At 39.1% G+C, this 21,980-nt stretch overlaps 1 protein-coding gene across 1 annotated transcript in view; it reads left to right on the forward strand.

Annotated features, from left to right (window-relative positions):
• Positions 1–21,980, forward strand: part of LOC109675909 (serine/threonine-protein phosphatase 4 regulatory subunit 1-like) — a 59,300-nt gene that overhangs the window by 36,449 nt on the left and 871 nt on the right. The window contains 6 exon segments of the mRNA XM_074041124.1: positions 6,865–6,938; positions 7,001–7,183; positions 10,889–11,857; positions 11,860–13,646; positions 19,950–19,974; positions 21,582–21,663. Coding sequence (XP_073897225.1) covers positions 6,865–6,938; positions 7,001–7,183; positions 10,889–11,857; positions 11,860–13,646; positions 19,950–19,974; positions 21,582–21,663 — 3,120 coding nt within the window.

Raw genomic sequence — 21,980 nt, forward strand, 5'->3', positions numbered from 1 at the left:
CCCATTGCTCACTAAGCAATGAGTTACTCAGTTTCCAGCTGTTTGCATACTGTGTTTATTTTTGTTGTTGAGTTCTAGTTTTACTGCATTGTGATCAGATAGTATGCATGGTATAATTTCTATTTTCTTATTGCTGAGGCTTGCTTTGTGCCCTAGGATATGATCTATTTTGGAGAAGGTTCCGTGGGCTGCTGAGAAGAATGTATATTGTGTAGAAGTTGGATGAAATGTTCTCTAGACATCAACTAGGTCCATTTGATCTGTGGTTGTTTTAGATCTAGAATTTCTTTATTGATTTTTTATTTAGATGATCTATCTATTGATGATAGTGGGGTGTTAAAGTCTCCCACAACCACTGTGTTGGAGTTAATATATGCTTTTAGGTCCTTCAGGGTATGTTTGATGAAATTGGGTGTGTTGACATTGGGTGCATATAGGTTGATAATTATTTCCTTTTGATCTATTTCCCCTTTTATTAGTATGGAATATCCTTCTTTATCACGTTTGATCAATATAGGTTTGAAGTCTATTTTGTCCGAGATAAGTATTGCTACTCCTGCCTGTTTTTGGTGGCCATTGGCTTGGTAAATCATCTTCCAGCCTTTCATCCTAAGCCTGTGCTTATTTCTGTTGATGAGATGGGTCTCCTGTAAGCCACAAATTCTTGAATCTTCCTATTTAACCCAGTTTGTCAAATGGTGCCTTTTAATGGGGGAATTAATCTGTTACCATTAAGTGTTAGCATTGATAAGTATGTGGTGATTCCTGTCATTTAATTGTCTTAGTTGTTTGAGGGTTTGATTGTGTGTGCCTAAGTTAAGGTTACTCTCTACTTTCTTGCTTTTTCTTTTCCTGTAGTTTGGTGCTGCCTGCCCTTTCATGGTTAAGTTGGGTTTCACTTTCTGTGTGCAGAATCCCTTGAAGAATCTTTTGTAGTGGTGGCTTTGTGGTCACATATTGTTTTAGTTTCTGCTTATCATGGAAGACTTTTATAGCTCCATTTATTTTGAATGATAGTTTTTCTGTGTAGAGTATCCTAGGGTTGAAGTTATTTTCATTCAGTGCCCGGAAGAACTCACCCCAAGCTGTTCTTGCTTTTAATGTTCCTGTTGAGAAGTCTGCTGTGATTTTGATGGGTTTACCTTTGTATGTTATTTGTTTATTCTCTCTTACAGCCTTCAATATTCTTTCTCTGGCCTCTGTACTTGTTTTAATGATAATATGTTGTGGGGTAGTTCTATTGTGGTCAGGTCTGTTTGGAGTTCTGGAAGCCTGCTGTACCTGTATGGGCATATTTTTCTTTAGATTTGGGAAATTTTCTGTAATTATTTTTTTGAATATATTATGCATTCCTTTTGCTGGCACCTCTTCTTCAATGCCCATGATTCTCCGGGTTGGTCTTTTGATGGAGTCAGTCGGTCCTTGCATTTTCTTTTCACAAGTCTTGAGTTGTTTATAGTTCTTAGGTTTTTCCTTTAATTACCATTTCATCTTTGAGTTCTGAGATTCTGTCTTCTGCTTGTTCTGTTCTGGTGGATTGGCCTTCCATTTTGTTTTGCATTTCTGTTTCGTTCTTTTCAGGATATGGCTTTCCATATCCTGAGTCCCTTCCTCTTTAATGTTGTCTATTTTTTCCTGAGTTCATTTATCTCTTTATTTATTGTGTTCTTTGTTTCACTTTGGTGTTTATACAGTGCTTCTATAGTTTATTTTGTTTGTTCTTGTGCTTTCTCAAATTCTCTATTTTTGTTGTCTTGGAATTTGAGTGTCTCCTGTACATTTTGGTTGACCATATCCAGTATCATCTCTATAAAATTCTCATGGATTACTTGAAGGATTTCTTATTTCAGGGTGTTCTTGTGGGCTTCAGTGGGTTCTTTGGCATGGTTTATCTTTGTTTTGTTGGAGTCTGGGTCTGGGTATCTGTTTTCTTCATTTCCCTCTGGTTCCTGTAGTAATTTATTATTGGGGGAAAATGGTTTCCCTCTTTTTTCCATCTTTCCATCATTGCCCTTGCTATTGTTATTGTCCCTGTACTGTGTGCAATTAAGTATTGTCTAGGTTGTAATAATAACAATGGTGATATCTAGAATGGAAGGGTGAGAGGAGAGGGAATGCAAAGAAGGTAAAGAAAAAGGGAAAACAAAGAAACAAACAAAAATACAGCCAAAGAAATAAACAGGGAGAGATAGTGTACTGATTAGCGATAAGCTAAACAGGCATTAGAGAGACAGAGAGAGGATAATAATAAAATAAAAATACCTAAGTTCAAATGCAATAAAGTTTCAGTCTTAATAACTTTGGTGTTAGTCCTTCAGCCTGCAGTCCTGGTGTTGGTGTCTGAGAAGTAGTCCTGTTGTCTCATCAAAGGGGAAAAAATTTTTAAAATCCCAAGTTCAAATGCAATAGTTTCATTTAGTCCTTCAGCAGCCAGTCTTAGTTCTGTAGTGGTCTCATCAAAGGAAGAGGAAAAGAAAAAAAGAGTATGGAGACAGCTTTGTGAATGTCTATCTGAGGCTGCGGCTTACCTGCCACCTACTGTCAGCCATCTGCTGCAGGCTTTATTTATTGTAGATCTCAGGAATGAGCTTTACACTCACCTAGCCCAACAGGCTTTATTTATTTAGAGTTCTGGACGCATGCCCCTTTTGTTTTCTCCAGTATACAGCCCTACACATCTGTTGCAATTGCAGTCTTTTTAAAAAATGATTTAAAGTTCACATGGGGAGGTGCCCCTCCCCCACTCTTGGGTGGAGCTGCCACACTTTAGCCAAGGTTGGAAGCCTTCCTCTCTCCAGGCACACTGGGGGAGGTGGCACTACTCCTGCCTTCTCTGGCCAGCTTGTTTATTTACAGTTTGCATGAGGGAGTACGCCTCCCCACCACTCTGGTGGAGTTTTCCCCACGACAGCCATTGTTACAAGCTTTCCCTGCTCCAGGGTTGCTGGGCAGGTGCTGCCACTCCTGCCTTCTCCGGCCAGCTTGTTTATTTACAGTTTGCATGGAGAGTGCTCTTCCCCTACTCTCCTGTAGAGCATGCCACACTTTAGCTGCTGTTACAAGCCTTCCCCTCTCCAAGCACACTGGGGAGGTGGCGCCAAACCCGCCTTCTCTGGCTGTCCTGTTTATTTACAGTTTGCAAGAGGGATTGCCCCTCCCCCACTCTCCAGAGATCAGGGCACCCTGACGTCTTTGCTACCTGTCTTGTCTTTTTTTTTTTTTAAAGCTTCTTGTTTATTATTCAGTTTGGTTTTTTTCTCTTTTGTCCCTGGGTGGGTGTCAATCTGTCTGGAGGCTATGCTGATTCGTCCCAGGGTTGTCTGTGGGAATACCATGTGCTGCTTAGCTCACCTAGTGGTCTGCTTCTCCCAAGCAGGTTAGGAGCTGGTGTCTGGCAGCGTGGGAGCCTTCATGCTTTCTGTGTTTAACATGGAATGGGGATGCTATGTGCAGGCTGGGGGTGTGGAGGTGTCGGAGTTTTGCCTCTTTTTGATGGTTTTTCCTGCAAGGTGTATCTCCAGCGTCTCTCCAAGATTTTACTTTAGGAAGCATGCTTTCTGCTTCCTCCCTCTAGTCGCCATCTTGGGGAAAAAATTGAGAATCCTTTGTAAAGGAAGTAATTCAGAGCAGTGTTTTGTACTTTGTTTCTGGTTTCTAATACCCCACAGCCTTCCGTCTGCTCACTTTCTGTCTGGAAACACTGGGAGGACGGCAGTGTGAGCGAAGCCTAAGGAAAACCACTCCACTGCTCAGGAGTAGCCCTGATTTGAGAACTGGCAAAGGAAAACAAAATCTCTTTTGATAAAACTGACATCGCATATGACAATCTTACCTATTCTTGGCATGAATAGTTCAATTTTTAAAGTATATTAACTAATGTCCACCAATATATTTTCTTCCATGTTTACAAGTCTCTGCAGTAGGGAGGACAAGTGTTTAAAATGATGAGTGGAAGGTTAGAGGATTCAAGCTCTTAAGGTACTCTAAGGTATAAAAATTTGGGTGATGTCAAGGCAGAAACTAGAAGGCCTTAAATAGTCACCATTGTACAATTCAGTGATGGATCTATGCATTCCAAGCAAGGCAACATATTTATGCTTTTTTAAAATTTTATTTTATCATTTTTACATTTACTTACATTTACTTACTCCTCCTATTCCCTCCCCCACCCCTTCCCCCACCCCCCCTTCACAGCAGAATCTTTTCTGCCTTCTTGTTCTCCGATTTTGGATTTTGTTAAAGAGAACACATAGGAGATAATAAGACATAGCGTTTTTGCTAGTTTGAGATAAAGATAACTATACAGAGAGATTCCTAACATTGCTTCCATGCACCTGTGTATTGCAACCCACATTGGTTCATCTCTGCCAGTCATCTTCACTATTTCCTGGTCCTCTTCCCACAGTGGCCTCTGCCAGTTTAAGATTACTATATTCATTCCTCTACAGTGAGCACATTAAGCACATTCAAATTTTAGGTTTCCTTCCCTTTCCCTATTCCTCCCTTGTGCAGTCTGCCCTTAGTGTATGATCCATATCCAATGATATTATTGTGTTTAGGTTATGTTATGCCTATTATCCACATATGAGGGAGAACATGTGATTTTTGGCCTTCTGAGCTTGGCTAACTTTGCTTAAGATGATGTTCTCCAGTTCCATCCATTAACTTGCAAATGACAAAATTTCATTCTTCTTTGTGACTGAGTAAAATTCCATTGTGTATAAATACCACATTTTCTTAATCCATTCATTGGTAGTAGGTCATCTTGGCTATTTCCATAGCTTGACTATTGTGAATAGTGCTGCAATAAAACATGGGTTTGCAGGTGCCTTTGTAGTAACCTGAGTCACATTCTTTCAGGCATATCCCTAGGAGTGGTACTGCTGGATTGTATGGCAGATCTATTTTAAGTTTTTTTTAAGATGCCTCTATTCTGTTTTCTATCATGGTTGTACTAATTTACATTCCCATCATGCAGTTCCTTTTTCCCCCTGCATACTCACCAACATTTGTTGTTGTTGGTGTTCTTGATGCTAACTATTCTAACAGGAGTGTGGTGTAATCTTAATGTGGCTTTGATTTACATTTCCTTTTCAGTCAGGGATGACGAGCATTTTTTCATGTGTTTTTTTAGCCATTTGGATTTCTTCCTTTGAAAGAATACTGTTGAAGTCAGTTGCCCACTTTTTTTTTTTTGGTTCATTAATTTTGGGGGAATTTAGTTTTTTGAGCTCCCTGTATATTCTTACTATCAGTCCTTTGTGTAATGTATAAGGAAATATTTTCTCCCATTCTGTGGGTGATCTCCAGTTTGGAGCCTATTTCTTTTGTTGTGCAGAAGCTTTTTAATTCCACTTAGTCCCATTTGTCCATCCTTCCTCTTAGTTGCTGGGCTGCTGAAGTTCTGCAATATAAGTGTTGCTTCCAGGGTATTGCTGCTCTTTTGTGTACTAACTTCAAGGTTTTGGGACTGATATTAAAGTCCTTAATCCACTTTGATACTAGTACAGGGTGACAGGCATGGATCTAGTTTCAGTTTTCTGCTGGTAGGTAACCACTTTTCCCAGAAACATTTGTCTTTTCTCCATTGTATGTTTTGGCACCTTTGTCAAAAATAAGGCATAGCTGTGTGGATTCATATCTGGGTCCTCTATTCTGTTCCACAAGTATTCATATCTGTTTTTGTACCAGTTCCATGCTGCTGTTTTTGCTATGGCTCTATATGTAAGATTAGTTGAAATTGTGAGGGAAGACTGCCCTCTCGTGCAGGGTGGTCAGAGCTGTTGTTTTCACTAGGCAGCAGCTGCATTGCTCTTCTTCTGCAGCTCTATTTGGTCAGCTCCTCCCTGTCTCAGAGACCAGCTCTGGGATCCACCACCTGCCCTGCTTTGGGAGGTTGGCCTGTTGCCCCACCCCAGCTCTCAGCCTTTGTGATTTTTCCCAGCCTCTGCTGGGTACTAATGGCTCCTCTGAGAGGTTGGCTTGTCTCCCTACTCCTGCTTTCAGCCTTTATGCCTCTCTCCATGTCTTCTGGCTGCTGGTGGCTCTTCTGGGATGCTGGCTTGTTGCCCCACCCCTGCTTTCAGCCTTTGCTGCTTTTCCTGCAGTTCACTGAGAGTTTGGCTTCTTGCCCTACCACAATTCTCTGGGCAGGTTCTGTGTTCTACCCCCTTCTCTGCTGTCACTGTTAGATTACAGTTCATTCTTTATGTTTCTAAGTTTTGCTGGGGGAGGTCAGTCTGCCCAGGGGCTGCACTGGATTATTTTCCCGAGTGTTAGGTAGGGGAGTCATGCATGGTACCTAATGCTCACCTTTTCATTCTGCAGTTTCACACAAGCAGCTTTGGAGCCAGCTGGTGAGGAGAAATTACTCTGCTTTTTTTCCTATGTGAAGGCTTTCCATGGGCTAGGGGTTCAGGATGCTGCAGAGTTTGATTCTGATTGATGGTCTGTCTTCTGCTTATTGTGAGAAAGAAAGAAAAAAGAAGAGAAACAGCTGAGGGGCTTTTTTCCCAGGGCCAGACATGCCTTGCTGGCTGTGCTGCAAGGGATTTTTGTCACTGTTCAGTGCAATTAATGGCTGATTAATTCAAAGAGTCAGTCTTTGAATTTTATTTGCACCTAATGTGATGGTAGTTATTATTTTGGCTAGGAGCAATCAGAATTACCCAATTGTAGCTCCAACGTCTCAAGGAGTTTTCTGGTGATATGGAGCTTAGGATTTCTGATTCCCTACCCTAGCTGCCATTTGGGATCCTCAAAGGTGTTCTTTTTTTTTTTTTGTAAATCTCTTTATTAAACTCCTGTGCTTGGGCACCTGTTTTCCAATGGTCTCCTCAATAAGTGTGCATAATTCACACTCAGGAGACACAGAATCCTTCACTCCATAGACCCCAAGAGAACCAAGATCATACCAATGTTTGTGAGCTCAGCCAAAGGTAAGTTTGATCACACCCATCACCATCAGCCTGAATTAATATTTCAGTTTTTCTCCACACAGGACATGAATTTCCGTACGCTATTGAAATGAACCACCTTGGAGATAAGGCATTCATGCCACAGGGACTGAAAAAGTTAACTTCTTTGACCCTCCAGGATTGCATTAGGCAGCAAGTGTCCCCAGACCTCGGAGGCCTGTTTTTCCTAGAGCCAAGGCATCCAACCACGGGCAAGCAGGGAAGCAGTGAGTACCTTCCCTTCCTTCATGTACTATCTCTTAGCTCATGCCTCCATTCCTGACCAAAAAAATTCATGACCCATAGGCATTCTCCATGCAGTGTGAGGAGGTAGTACAGGCAGGAACCCAATACTCACTCAGAATCAGGCTTAGAATGCCTCTAATGACTGAAGTTAACACACAGTCCCTATTAGGAGGATTTTTTCAATTCTCCATAGAGATAATTGCTCTCTTATATGTATCCCCAGAGCACTTTAGACAAAGAGTTATGCATGCACACATTTGTGTGTCTCATTAAAGGATTATCTCTGGAGTTATGGATTCTCATATCTTACCCATCCCACAGTTGCTGCTTAGAAGACAGGGGCTAGAGTAGTCATGACTGCATGATTTAGGTACACTTGTAATGGATAGGTTTGAGTAATGACTTATGGTATTAAATGGAATCTATACTTAATGTGAAGTGTCTTTAGGATTTTGTCCTGAATTCAGATCCAACTCTAACCCAAGGCCAGTTTACATTCCACATATGCCACAGATGTATATGTAGTCTAGAATTGCAAAGAACATTATCAGTCAGGGACTTTTTATTAATCTTACTTACTGTTTGTTCCTCAAATATTAAAGAATTCTCCCTCTGATATTTAGTGATACAGATGTATTATAATTTTGGGATATATTTTGTCTGGAGCAGAGTTTCTTCTTATTTTATTGTTGTCCTTTTGTTATTCTATAAGCCCACAGTTTATGATTTTTACATTTTTTTCATACCCTAATTTGATCATGGAAAGTTCACTAACCTAATTCATTCTAGGACTGTTTAATACCTGCTGGGTTTCTGTACAGTTAGGTTGAATTACCACCCCATATTTTCATGGCACCCGTATACACTTTTATTCATTACATAGACAATATGATCTCTCCTATCAAATAACATATGTCACAAAATACCTAGCTCAGTGTGAAAATATTTTTGAGAAAGTATTAGACTTGTTATTTGCTTTGCTGTCAGACTTTGCTCATAGAATAGCTCACGTATATATCTTTGTATCAAGGGACAGGGAACTATTTTTTTCTTAAGACTAAGTAAGAGAATGTATTTTGGGTAATTTTAGGAATAATAAAATCTGAGAAACAATTCAACCTGTGTATTTACATTCGTAGTCATCAATTTGTCCATATTATCATACAGGAAAATCCTCTAGGATTCAAGAATGTGTGCACTTTCTTCTTTTCTACCTTTTGTGTTGTTGCAAGTATGTACAACAGGTAGAGAGGTAGCATTAATTCTGGAGGCTGCCAACTGAAATGAAAATAGGGGTAGAGCTTGCTTTGTAAAGAGGAGAATGTTTTCTAGGCTGCCTTAAACTGAGTGAGGGATCAATTTAATTTCATCAAGAGTGCTATGAATCATGCCTTGTTCTGAGGAGTACATTAGTCCAATGAGGTATAGATAGTATCCTTCAGGGTAAGCAGAGTAATTAAACCTAAAGGAGCTTTGAATAAATTGTCCAAGTAGGTGGCAAAGCCAGAAATCCACACTGGCATCTAATTCAGCCCAACAAGCATTGCCCCCATGTTTTTATACATAGCAAATGCCAGAAAAGCCAAGTGAGCAGTTATTTAAACATATTTGGTCAAATGTCAGTCATCTTGCAAATGTTGGCTTACCTGTTATGTTTTTAAATATTTGGTATATGTTACTTAATAAAATATGAAGGTACCATGTGTGGAAAACATTCATAGCTGATCAGTACAAATTTTGGACTCAGGTTTGAACACAGACTGCACAGTGAATTGACCAGAGGCTGACTGAGGCAGGCTGTGTCAGTAAGGGCAGATGCCCTTGATGGGATAGAGTTGACCTTGGTTACATGTTTAGAAAGTCAAACAGGAGAAGATTTGCTTTGAAAGTAGAACATTATAAAACAACTGGAGTTTTAGCTTTAAAAATGGGATATGACATGTCAATTAATCAAGCGTATTTACCATCTGGAATTTTCTCTAATTAGGTGTTGATGGTCTTGTGATACATTGCTACAGGCCAGAGAGAACACTGTCTAAGATGCATTCACATGGGAAGAATTAAGCTGAGTCTGATCAGGCCCACTGGGTCTAACCACCAGTGAACTGGTTTTGACAAAAAAAGAATATATTAACTCTGCAAGCCAATTAACCAGTTTCAGAATGTGGGAGATTTACAGTACAAATAGCTCAGTTCTTCTACTATGTATTGTACCTAGCACACAATAAAATGAACATGGTGGGAATAAGGTGAAATAAGTGAAACACTAAATGAAATAATCTCCCTTCCTCTTTGATCCAGAGCCAATAACAGATAAAGGAAGATGCTCTTTCATGAATTGGATGTTTCACCATCATTCTAGATCCTGCCACAACAACAACTTCTATGAAACCCCACCATCCACAAGGACAGGACTACTCATCGGTACTTCTGTCACAGGTATTTGTGAGAATGATAGTCCACCATCTCCAATTCTGGGGAAGAGAGCTAATTGTTACATATTACTTTTAAAATTTTGCTGTCCTAGGGAAGCAAATTCTATTCATGGCCTAAGATTTAGGTGAAAAAGCTCATGGTAAAAGCATGAAAGTATGGTTTATGGAATATGTGTTTCATTTCCCAGAAAGATTCCAAACAGAAGCAAGAATCCTTCACACATGAATAGGTAAATAAAGTGTCTAAGAAGAATGGACCCTTGCACATTCAAAACATGACTGTTTTCTATAAATTCAGTTAGTTTAACACTTATATTTTGTGGCAAGAACATACACCTCATATTTTCAGGGCAAAAGCTTAAACTTTCATTGGTCACATAGACAACATGAATTCTTTTATCAAATAAGATGATACATCACAAAAGGCAAAGCTAAATCTCAAAATACATTTAAGAAAGAACCAGACTTGATGGTTACTTTGCTTAATAAATTTTGTCATCGAATTGCAGTACACACATGTTTGTATCGAGGGGCATCATTCTCAATTTTCCAATTGAAGCAAAATGCAGAATAATTTGGGCAATTTTATTCATAAGAAAATCAGATCAACAGATTGTATACAAATCAACCTGAATATTTGCATGCACACTAATCCAACATTTACACATACTGATACAGAGGAAAAATCCTCAAGGATTTCAGGTGTGTGCTTTCTTCTTTCTCAGCTTTTGAATTGGTTGGGGTCTAAAGCCGTGCAGAGGAGAGGCATTGGCTAAAGGATATTTATTCAATGAATGGTACAAACTATCTTTGAAATAAATGGGGATTTTTCTCATATACTCCTTGCCTCCAACATTCACCCCCAGTGTTAGGGACGTGACACTGAAGAAATAAAGGAAAGATGACCTGTTGTCACATACTATTTTTAAAAAGTTATTGTCCTAGGGAAACAAAATCTATTCATGGCCTAAAGATTTACACAAAAAAATATTGAAAGTAATAGGTCTGTGGGACATGTGTATTATTTCCTAAGAAGATTCAAACCAGAAGCAATAATCAGTCACAGAATAAATAGGAAAATGGTGTGTCTAGGAAAAAAATGTAACCTTGCACATTCATACAGAGTTTCTTTTACCTCAAAATAGACATCAATGGGGAGCTGCAGGTGAGCATTGGGCAGGCATTAGGAGATAGGCCACCCCCGCCCCCCATGCTAGCCAAGGGCACTGACCTGTCTTTCTTCTCTCTCAGGTGTAGATGCTGACAAACTTGATGTGGATGACTACTGCTTAGAGTCTAATGGCTTTACTATACCCTCAGCCCTGGATTTTGTCTCAGAAGATGAAATGTTGACACCGCTAGAGAGATTAGACAAGAATGCTTCAAGTGAGGACGTATTTAACAGACAAATGGTGGCCCAGAGTTTGCTGGTTACATTGAGGGCTGTCAGTGACAATGAAAGAGACTGTATTGCTGTTATGAAATGAATTAGTAAATTAGCTGATGGTTCAGAATCAACTGTGAGAGCAGAGCTAATGAAACAGATGCCTCACATTGCATTGTTTTGCAAAGTTAACTGGCATTCAAGAACATATGCTTTTTCCAAATACTTACTACCTATTGTCATTAGATATCTCAGAGAGCCGAATAAGGAGGTGTGGGAAACAAGTCTGGAAGCTTTGCTGGCTCTTCTGGAGCAGGAACCGATTGAGCGATTTGATGTGGAGACCAAAGTATGGCCTCTGATCAAGGAGCTATCAGCCCCAGAAAGTGATGACTTCATGAAAGCAGAAGTTCTGCCTATCATGTGTAAGATAGCCCCCATGGTTGGGAAGGATATTGCAGAATGTCTTATCCTTCCTAGATTTTGTGAGATGTGCTGTGATTACAGAATGCTTCATGTTTGAAAGGTCTGCGCTGACAATATTGGAAATACTTGCAGTGTAGTTGGCCAGCAAGCTACTGAGAAAATGCTGCTGCCAAGGTTTTTGCAGCTGTGTTATGATAACATACGGGGAGTCAGGAAGGCTTGTGCTGCATGCTTCATGGCAGTTTCACGTGCAACACATCAAGAAATTCAAAGGACCCTGCTATTAACACTATTTGTGGACTTGATCAATGATCCCTCATGTTGGGTTCGCCAAGCAGCTTTTCAGTCTTTGGGACCTTTCATAAGTACTTTTGCTAATCCATCTAGCTCAGGACAACATTTTAAAGATGAAAAAAAAGTTCAGAAGATAAAAATAGGATTCAAGGTCAAAACATTGCTGAGGATGGGAAAATCAGACAAGAAACTGTTTCTACAGATCTCAGTACCACTAATTCCAGCATCAAACTGGGAAACATACTGGAAGATGGTGCTGCTAAAACTTGTAGAAACTCTTCATGTGAAATACGCATTCCAGTGGATAGCTCTTTACTCTGTACTTTGTCCTCAGAATCTAATAAGGAAACAGCCAGCAATAAAATTGATAATAAATGTGGTAACCAATCTGTATTCCCACCAGAGGTTGGCACCAATTCACAAGATTGCACTCACTTAGATCAGGAAGCATGCAACTCTTTCAATTTCCAGAGAGCTCTTCATCATGAACTTGATCATCCTGAGCTTAAACAGCCTGAACAGCACTCTGGGAAGAGATTCTGCCCAGAGAGACCAGAAGTAGTATCTGAAGTTCCTGTGCCAGGTTCTACCAGGAAAGAACTGGAAGAATCAATAAAAAACCTAGAGCCCCACATTGATGATCCAGATGTTAAAGCACAGGTGGAAGTGCTGTCCACTGTGCTGCATGCTTCCTGGCTGGATGCTCATGAGGAAACCTTCAGTACAGAAAAGAAACATGAGGTGCAAGAAGAGTTGGATATGGTAAATGAGATACCTAGTTGTAACATAAATCAAAATAATTTTGTGCCTTTAGTCAGTGATGCTGTTGACAATATAGACACCACTGCTCACCATGTCCACAGCCATGCTGATGCAAGCACCAGCAGTGGCTTCAGCTCTGAGGAGAGGAGGCCTGAAGTGCAAGATGTTGTACCCCAGGTTTTATTGGATCAGTACTTGTCAATGACCAATCCCTCTCTTGCAGACACAGTTGACACTGAAATCACTAAGCATTGTGCATACAGCCTGCCAGATGTGGCCCTGACACTTGGCAGGAGGAATTGGCACTACCTGAGAGAGACGTACAAGACTCTGGCATCAGACGCACAATACAAAGTTCGAAGAACTTTGGCATTCTCCATGCATGAGTTTGCACTTATCCTCAGAGAGCAGTTGACAGCTGCAGATCTGGTTCCAATTTTTAATCAATTTTTAAAAGATGTTGATGAAGTCAGGATAGGTGTCCTTAAACACTTGCATGATTTTCTGAAGCTTCTTCATATTGACAAAAGGAGAGAATATCTTTTTCAACTTCAGGGATTTTTAGTGGCGGGTAACAGTATAAATTGGCGTTTTCAAGCTGAACTGGCTCAGCAGCTGATTTTACTTCTACAATTATATAATCCCAAAGATGTTTATGACTATTTATGTCCCATTGCTCTGAAACTCTGTGCAAACAAAATTTCTTCTGTTCGTTGGATTTCATACAAGCTTGTCAGCAAGATGGTGAAGAAGCTTCACAGGGAGACACCTGTGACCTTTGGAGCTGATCTCATCCATGAGCTGGTAGAGAATTTTGGGAGGTGTCCCAAGTGGTCTGGTTGGCAAGCCTTTGTCTTCATCTGCCAGAATGTCATTGAAGATGATTGCCTCCCCATGGAGCAGTTTACTGTACATTTGATGCCATATTTGCTGATCTTGGTGAATGACAAGGTTCCAAATGTTAGAGTGTTACTTGCAAAAACATTAAGACAAACTCTCCTTAAAAAAGAATGGTTCTTAACATCTGCTAGTTGTTATCAGGAAGCAGTGGAGCAAACCATCATGGCACTTCAGATGGACCAAGACAGTGATGTGAAATATTTTGCAAGCAAACATCCTGCCAGTATCAAAGTCTCTGAAGATGTCCCAGCACACCTTCCTCAACCTGAACGTTGGTGTTCTGCTTCCACAAAAGCTGAAGTTCAACCTCCCCACAAGGGTCTGTAATAGCTGTGGGTGTAGAGAACTTCTTCTCATTGACTCCTTGGCAGGTACCAGTTGCCTACACTCTGTACCAGGGGTTATAATAGTTAAAGAGAAAATACAAGAGTCTTAAGTCATACTGTTAGAATTGTTATGGTACAAGTTTCCTTACTTGTGAATTTATTAATAAGATGTATAAAGAGATATATAAACTTTTGGGTTTTTTCTAGATGTTTACAAATAAATGTGGTTTGTGAATAAATGTGATTTGTGACCTGTATTAATGATTTAGTATAAAATGGAAAAACTAGATAAAACCATTTTTCTTAAAAACTAGTTTTTTATTCCCATGCATTCAAGAATGATAATGGATTTGAAAGAAACATATCTTAGGAAGAATTCTACTTGTCAATTATCCAGTATTAGCTAAAAATAAAACATCTCAACTGCTGCTAGTGTGCATAGACGAGATCCAGGCAGAAACTAGAAGACCCTAAATAGTCTCAGATGGGAGCATAACAAAAGTCATCATTGTATAATGTGCCAACAGATTATGCGTTGCAAACAAGACAATGTGTTTGAGGTTATTTTCCTTTATTTTACAAACTACTGTGCTTGTGCACTTGTTTCCTACAAGGCCTCCCCAGTGAGTGGTCATGATGCTCACTCAGGGTCATGGCCATTTTTGTTCTGGACACTCCAGGAGAACCGTGCTCACATCAGTGTGAGCACACAGTCACAATTGATTAGAATTGATCACACAGCTCAACATTAGCCTGAATCTGACCATTGTAAAGGAAATGAAATGAGCTACATTGGAGTCACTGTGTTTTTTCACAAGAAATAAGAAAGTTTCCATTTTCGCCTACCTCCAAGATCCCATCCAGGAGGCACAGTTGACCCTGATGAACAAAACCCACTCATCTTGAAGCCAGTGCTTTCTGCCAAAGGGAAATGGGAGCAGTGAGTCCTGTCCCCAACTTTGAGTACCTCCGCTAATGTCACACGTATATTCCTGACAAGAGACTCATGACGCAGAGCTATTCTCCGTGCAGCAGGAGGGGGTGGTATAGGCAGTATCCCAATACTCACCCAAAATCAGGCTTAGAGTGAATTTTAAAACCTGAAAAAGACTCAACTCCCTTCTAGTAGGATTTCTTTTTTCATTCCTCTAGGGAGATAGTTGTCTTCTTCTCTGTATGCGCAGAGCACTTTAGATATATAGTTATTCATGCACACTCTGTGTGTCTCATTAGAGTAGGGTCTCTTAAAGTCTGGGGTCTCATGTCTTCCCTGTCCCAGGGTTTCACCCAGAATCTGGGTGAAGAGCAGGATGTGCTGAAATGACTACATGACTTAGACATATTAGAATGGAGGGTCTTGAGTAAAGAGTTATGGTATTAAATGGAATCTATTCTTGGGCTAAAGTGACATTGGGGTTTTAACCTGAGTTCAGTTCTAACTCGAACCCAAAGCAAGCTTACTTTCTACATCGGCTTCAGACCTAACTTTATACTAGAGTCTGACTGAACTTTTCACAGTTGGGGACTTTGTAATCTTCCTTCTTTCCATTTCAACAAGAGTGAGAATGATCTCTGTGAATTGATAGTGGAATTCTAAGATATTTTATTAAGTGAGAAAAAGCAAGAAACAAAATGTATATAGTATACTTCCTTTTGTGTAAGTAGTTGAACTAGGGTTATACATGAATAAAGGCTGTTTATCTTTATCTTCTCTCCATGTGTGGTGAGAACAAGGTGGAGAGGATTTGGAGAAAGACTTCATTGACTGCAGCCTTTTGCATAGTCTTGATGTGTGAAACACCCATTTTATATGTACTCAAAAAACAAAACCACACATGGTGTTCATAACTGCAATCCCAGCTACTCGGGCCTAGGCAGAGCAGGATGATTACAAGTTCAAGGCCAGTTTGGGCAAAAGTTAGCAAGACCCTATCTCAAAACCAAAATACAAGTAAAAGGACTGGAGGAGTGGATCAAGTGGTAGAGCACTTGCATATTATCTTTGAGACCCTGAATTCAATCCCCAGAGCTGCAAAAGACATTAAAACAAAATGAATTATGAAAAAAACCAAGCACCTAAATAGGAATACAAACAAAAACAGATTATTTTAGCAGTATATGAAGTTACTAACCCACCTACACAGAAAATAATTCATTCAGCTAGCTCCTAAACATACTTACTAAACTCTACTTTTGTTGGACCTAGAACCATTAGTTACTTTTACAATTTTACTTCCTAGGTTTGGAGATAGTGATATTGGTATTGTAATTCTGAAGTTATTTTTGTGTTTGTGCTAGGATGAACCAATGAGTAAATATTTTGATATTGTTGAAAACCTCAATTGATTTAAGTGAGGGAGGAGGCAATATAAAGAAGTAGATGATGAGAAAGAATCTTATAGTACTGGATGTCAGTTCCACATGTTGTATTAACTCATGATACATACATATATATGAAGAGAACCTAGAAGACATAACCCAGTAGTAATGGTGTCAAGTATCCAGATCTTGATTTCAAGAAGTTATTTCCCATTTAAAAGAACTACGTCAGGCCCAGGGTGTAGGGAGGCTCAGAAGCACAGCACTTGTCTAGCGTGTACAAGGTCCTAGGTTCAATTCCCAGTACCAGGAAAGAAGAAGAAGATGATTCAGTTATTAAGTCTGCATTGTTATGTCATATACGTTAAGTCTGTATTTGCCCAGTGATGCTTGTGTGTAATCCCAGCACTCAGGAGGCAAAGGCAAGAGAATTGCATTTTTGAATCAAACTTGGGCTATATAATGAGACACTGTCCCAAGAAATATTAAAATAAAAGCAACTATCTCCTTGGAGAAATGGCTGAGTCCAGGTCTGGGGCAAGGAAAGTGCAAGGACAAGGTGAACTTGTATCTTGGGCCAGAAAGAAAAAAAAAGCTGAAAAATTAATGATGCCATATCAAAAGGACCAAGGAGCCAACATGAACCGTTACCGCTAACCAAATTTGGGACAATTTTAGTGTCAAAAAATTATGGCAATAAATGATAATACACTGAATTTAAAGAGTAGATTATGAATTTATGGTAATATGATGTTCCAGTAGAAACATAGCTAATAGTTGTAGAAGGAATAATAAGAATGGAAAATCGTCCTTTTGTAGCATACAGCATAATGGATGCAAGCATGAATTTTTGATCAATGGTTGTGCCATAGGATATAGGTTGAGGTTATATATTGAAGCATAGAATACTTACATGACCTCAAACGATCACACCACAAATTACTAGTTGGCAGGGGCAATGTGTCTTTGTAATGAAAAGTGCTAGTAGTGGATATACAGAATGTCCTCCTGGCATCCTGTGCTAATGGTGTGATGTGTAAGGAGACATAAGATATCAGCATAGTGGGGGGCTCATGCTGGACAGTTTTCATGAAGAAAGAATCAGCTGGGGATGATGGTTTATGCCTATAATCCTAACTACTAGAGAAGTGGAGATACACAGGATCACAGTTTGAGGCCAACAGAGCAAAGGTTGGCAAGACCCCTATCTCAACAAACAAGCCAGGCATGGTGGCACATGCTTGCACGCACAGATGCGTGGGAGGCAGAGGTAGGACGATTGCAGTCTGAGACCAGACTCGGGCAAAAATGTAGAACCTAATCTGAAAAACAACCTATAAACAAAATAGATTGGCAGCATGTCTCAAGTGGTAGTGTGCTTGGCTAGCAAGTGTGAAGCCCTGAGTTCAAACTTTACTACTGACCTCCTGCCCCAAAAAAGAAAGAAAAATCTAGGTAGTAATGCAATGTTCTAGGACAGTTGGTCTGGACTCTTCAAAACATTCAATGTTGTAGAAAAAAATCCCAAGAGAGTTGGAGAACCATTTTGGTTTGAAGGAGCATAAGGAGACCAGAGGCAGTGGGGAAAAAAATCCAGCTTAAATGCATGGATCTCGACTGATAACTGATGGGGCTGGTTAGGGCATTATGACATTTTTTAGATAATTGGGGAAATTTCTGTTTGAGTTTTATGCTGAGTGATGACATTGCATTCATGTTGATTTTCTTATCATCAATAATTGCATTCATTTTTACAATGTTCCTTTTTTTAGGTGATGCCTGCTAAGGAATTTAGCAGGATGTGTCATGATGTCTGGTTTATAATCAAATTATCTGGCAAAATGGAAGTGTCTGTATGTTGACAGTGTGAACTTAGATAAGTAAACTGAATTTTTGTTGGAATTTTATCTTTACTGTTGGTTTGAAAATTTGCAAAATAAAAAATATTAAAGCGCTATTCACAATAGCCAAGTTATGGAAACAGCCAAGATGACCCACTACTGACAAATGGGTCAAGAAAATGTGGTATTTATACACAATGGAATTTTACTCAGCCATGAAGAAAAATGAAATCTTATCATTTGCAAGTACATGGATGGAACTGGAGAATATCATTCTGAGCGAGGTTAGCCAGACTCAGAAGACCAAGAATCATATCTTCTCCCTCATATGCGCTCTTTGGATCTAGGGAAAATGCAGCAATGTTATAAGACGTGGGTTACATAACAAAGGGAGAACATATACACGGGAGGTACAAAGTTAGATAGAAAACCCAAAACATGAAAGCATGTGATGTCCCCACTCCAGAGGAATTAATACAGAAACCTTAAAGCGACAGAGCTCAACACGAGAAGGGGATCAGGAACTAGTGTAAACATCAGTTAGAGATGAGTCAACCTGGGTTGTAACCCATTTGTACATGGAAGTAATGATAGGAATCTCTCTGTATAGCTATCCTTATCTCAACTAGCAAAAATGCTATGTCTTTCTTATTATTGCTTATTTATTTTTTATTTATTTTTTTTCTTTTATTCATATGTGCATGTTTCTACTCTTCAGCGGAACTGGAGAAAAGCACAGAACAGGTTTTGCCTGAAAGGGGTGGGGAGGGGGAAAGGGTGGGGGCAGGAGAGAGAAATGATCTGAACAGTGTATGCACCTGTGAATAAATGAATAATAAATAAATAAATAAAAATAAAAATAAATCATACTAGTAACTAATGAAATTAGGTTTAAATTCAAGTTTAGTGCAGTAGAAACTCGTGCTTTCCCTGAAATCTCATGATGTATATTTTCAGAGCTAATTTTTGTATAATGAAGACTTTTTCCAAATTAATGATTACTGAAATCAAGCCATTAAAATTTAATGGTTAAGACATAGAAATTTTTGCCTCCTGAGAGGACACTTCCTCATTTTATATTCATAGGAACTTTAAGAAGGAGCCCTTATAGTTCTTTGAGGTCCTGTTATTAGTGTACATACTGCAAATGCTTGTGATGCAATTTTTTTAATTAATGAATGCTTCTGGAAGACACCCATTTGACAACTTGTCTTGGCTAAACACACAACTTTACCTATTTATTGATTGATAAACAGGAATCAAATAAAATTTTATTATATCCATATTCATGTTTAAGAATTTATAACTATATTTAAAAGTGCTAAAAACCAGGTATCTCAGATTCTCTTGTGTACAGTATTTGTAGCTAAAATGTGCACATGACAGGAAGTCTTTGCCCTAAAATGTCTTCAGTCTTCTGGCAAGCTATGATTTCAGGGATATACAGGACAAAATTGGAAACTTGCAGTTAGTTTCCTTGGGCCTACCAGATAAAATAGAGGATGCCCAGTTAAAGTGGAATTCTAGAATGAATGAATAAATTTTAATATGTCTCAAATATTGCTTGGAACATACATCAAAACATTACTCACTGAGTATCTGAAGTACAAATTTAGGGAACTGGGTATGTGCTGGTCAATGAGCACAAAGTTTCAGTTTTTTAGAATGAGTAAGTTCTAGAGATCTAATGTATAGCACAGGACTATAGTTAATACCGTACTGTGTAATTGAAATGTGCTGAGCACTTCAAAACACATACATGCACATGGTAACTAAGCAGATGACCAGTAATTAGTTTATAACACATATGTATATCAAAATGTCCCTGTATATCTTAAAAATATAATTTCAATAATTTGGCTTTTAAACGGAGAATGACGAGGATCCAGCTTTTCCCTACTACCTCTTTCTGCTTAGGAAGCAGCCTCTTTAGCAGATTACATTGTCCTGGGCTGTGATTCAGGGAAGGGGAGAAGTGTGGCTTGTAGGATCATTAAAACCTACAGGTGCAGCCTTGGGCACAAAGGAGGGTCTGATTACACCTTTGAATGAGCACTGAGGCCTTAAACTCAGCCTTCTCTCTTGGTAGGAGGGTGATCTGAGCCTAATTACTTTCTTTTCTCCAACTCAGTTTATCTGTGATATTAGGCTAATAAAATACTTGCTCATATGGTTGGTATGAGATTTAAATGGATTAATATATGTAAAATAATGAACAGTGCCAAGTATATGTAAGGTGATGCCTATATGTATATTTGTTTGTGTATTACTGAAGAGTTTCCTTGATATTTGTGATAGCCCTTTAAAATTCTCTATGTGGCATGCTTCTCTCCCTTTTACTGGGAAATTTAGCAAATGTTTTTCTATTTTATTGGTCTTTTCAAAGAGCCATCTCTTGAAATTAATTATTTTATTAATTCTTAATTTATCTTTGGTAATCTCTTGCTCATCTCCTTTGGTTTATATTTTGTTCTCTTTTAGCATTTTGTGCTCAATATTTAAATCATTTCATTTTTTGTTTAATATAACACTATTTAAACATGACAGTATGTTCTTTTGAGTTTTGCTTTATCCTAATTCCATAGAATTTGATGTGCTATAATCTCATTATTCCTATTTTTAAATTACATCATTAAATATTTTCCTGTCTTGCTAGATAATATCTCTTACTTTAAAAAGGAGGCTTAAACTCACAGAGACATTACCACTTTTCTTCTCTCATTTATACCAACATTCCTCAAGAAAATCGTCCATATTTATTATTTCCAGTTTCTCCCATTTCATTTTGTTTTATTTTAGTCAACTATATTCACCATACCCAAACCACCCTAATCAAAATCATCAGTGACTTTCATCATTCCAAATCATGGGTCCTGTTACTGTAATCCTCTCTTTCTGTGATGAAGCAAAACTTTCCTCACTTAATCATGCCTGTCTATGATACAACTTTCCTTTTTTGTGTGGTGGTACTGAGGTTTGAACTCAAGGTCTCATGCTTGCTAGACAGGCACTCTATCACTTGAGCCACTCCACCAGCTGAAACTTTTCTTCATTGGCTTCTAAAGTATCATTTTTCTTAATTTCCTGCTTTTGGAATCTTCTTTACTGATATCTGCTCATTTTCCTATCTTCTTACTGTCAAAATGACCCAGGGTTGGTTTAGAGCTGACCCTCTAGGCAAGTGAAATACTTAATTTTCAAGCCCATTTCTTTAATTCTTTCTTCTTGAGTAATATCTGAGGCACATCCCATGGCCTTTTCTGGACATTCATAAAAGAATTAATGGACAATCTCACTCTTAAATACAGAAAAAGCTAGTGATCTAAAAACATCATTTTTGTCACTTATTGCTTCTCTCTCTTTCTCTCTCATACACTAACACTCTTTCCTGCATGTGTGTGCATGCACAAATGTTCTGAAGACTGAACCCAAGACCCACACGATAGGCATGTGCTCTACATGGAGCTACTACATTCCCACCCCAAGTCTTCACTCTTGAATACCCTCAACCTGTAGCTCTGGTTTTCCCATCTCAGTAAGTGTCACTGCCATTTATCCACTTACTTAGCCTATAAACCTAGGGCTCTTCCTAATTCTTCTCTTTCTCTCTCACCTCATTCCATGTCCCTTCTATTTTCTGAATCCATCCCAAATCCCATAACTTCTCCTTACCTCTACTATTTGTACAACAGACCAAGCCATCAACTCCAGCCCAGCCCACTGTGATGGCATCCTAGTTAGTCTTGATGATCGCCCTTCTACTTTCAGCCCCAAGTTTGTTCCATACAGACAGGCCTTTTTAAAAATATAAACCACATCACATTACCCTCATCAATAGCTTCTGTCACATTTAGTATAAACACTAGCTCCTACAGTGTGCAGTGATCTGCCCTTTGTTTCCTCTCAGGGTTTTCTCGCTTGGTATTCCAAGCACACTGGTTCAGTCTGCTCCCCACTCAGGAAGGTCATGCTAGATACTTCCTACTTGCCTTAGTTTGTTTTCTCTTACTGAAGCTGAATTCCATAGACAGCAAACTTTATAAAGAACAGAGGTTTATTTGCCTCATGGTTCAGGAGGCTGGCAGTGGTGA

The sequence above is a fragment of the Castor canadensis genome, chromosome 9 (genome assembly GCF_047511655.1).
Source record: "Castor canadensis chromosome 9, mCasCan1.hap1v2, whole genome shotgun sequence".
Classification (NCBI taxonomy): Eukaryota; Metazoa; Chordata; class Mammalia; order Rodentia; family Castoridae; genus Castor; species Castor canadensis.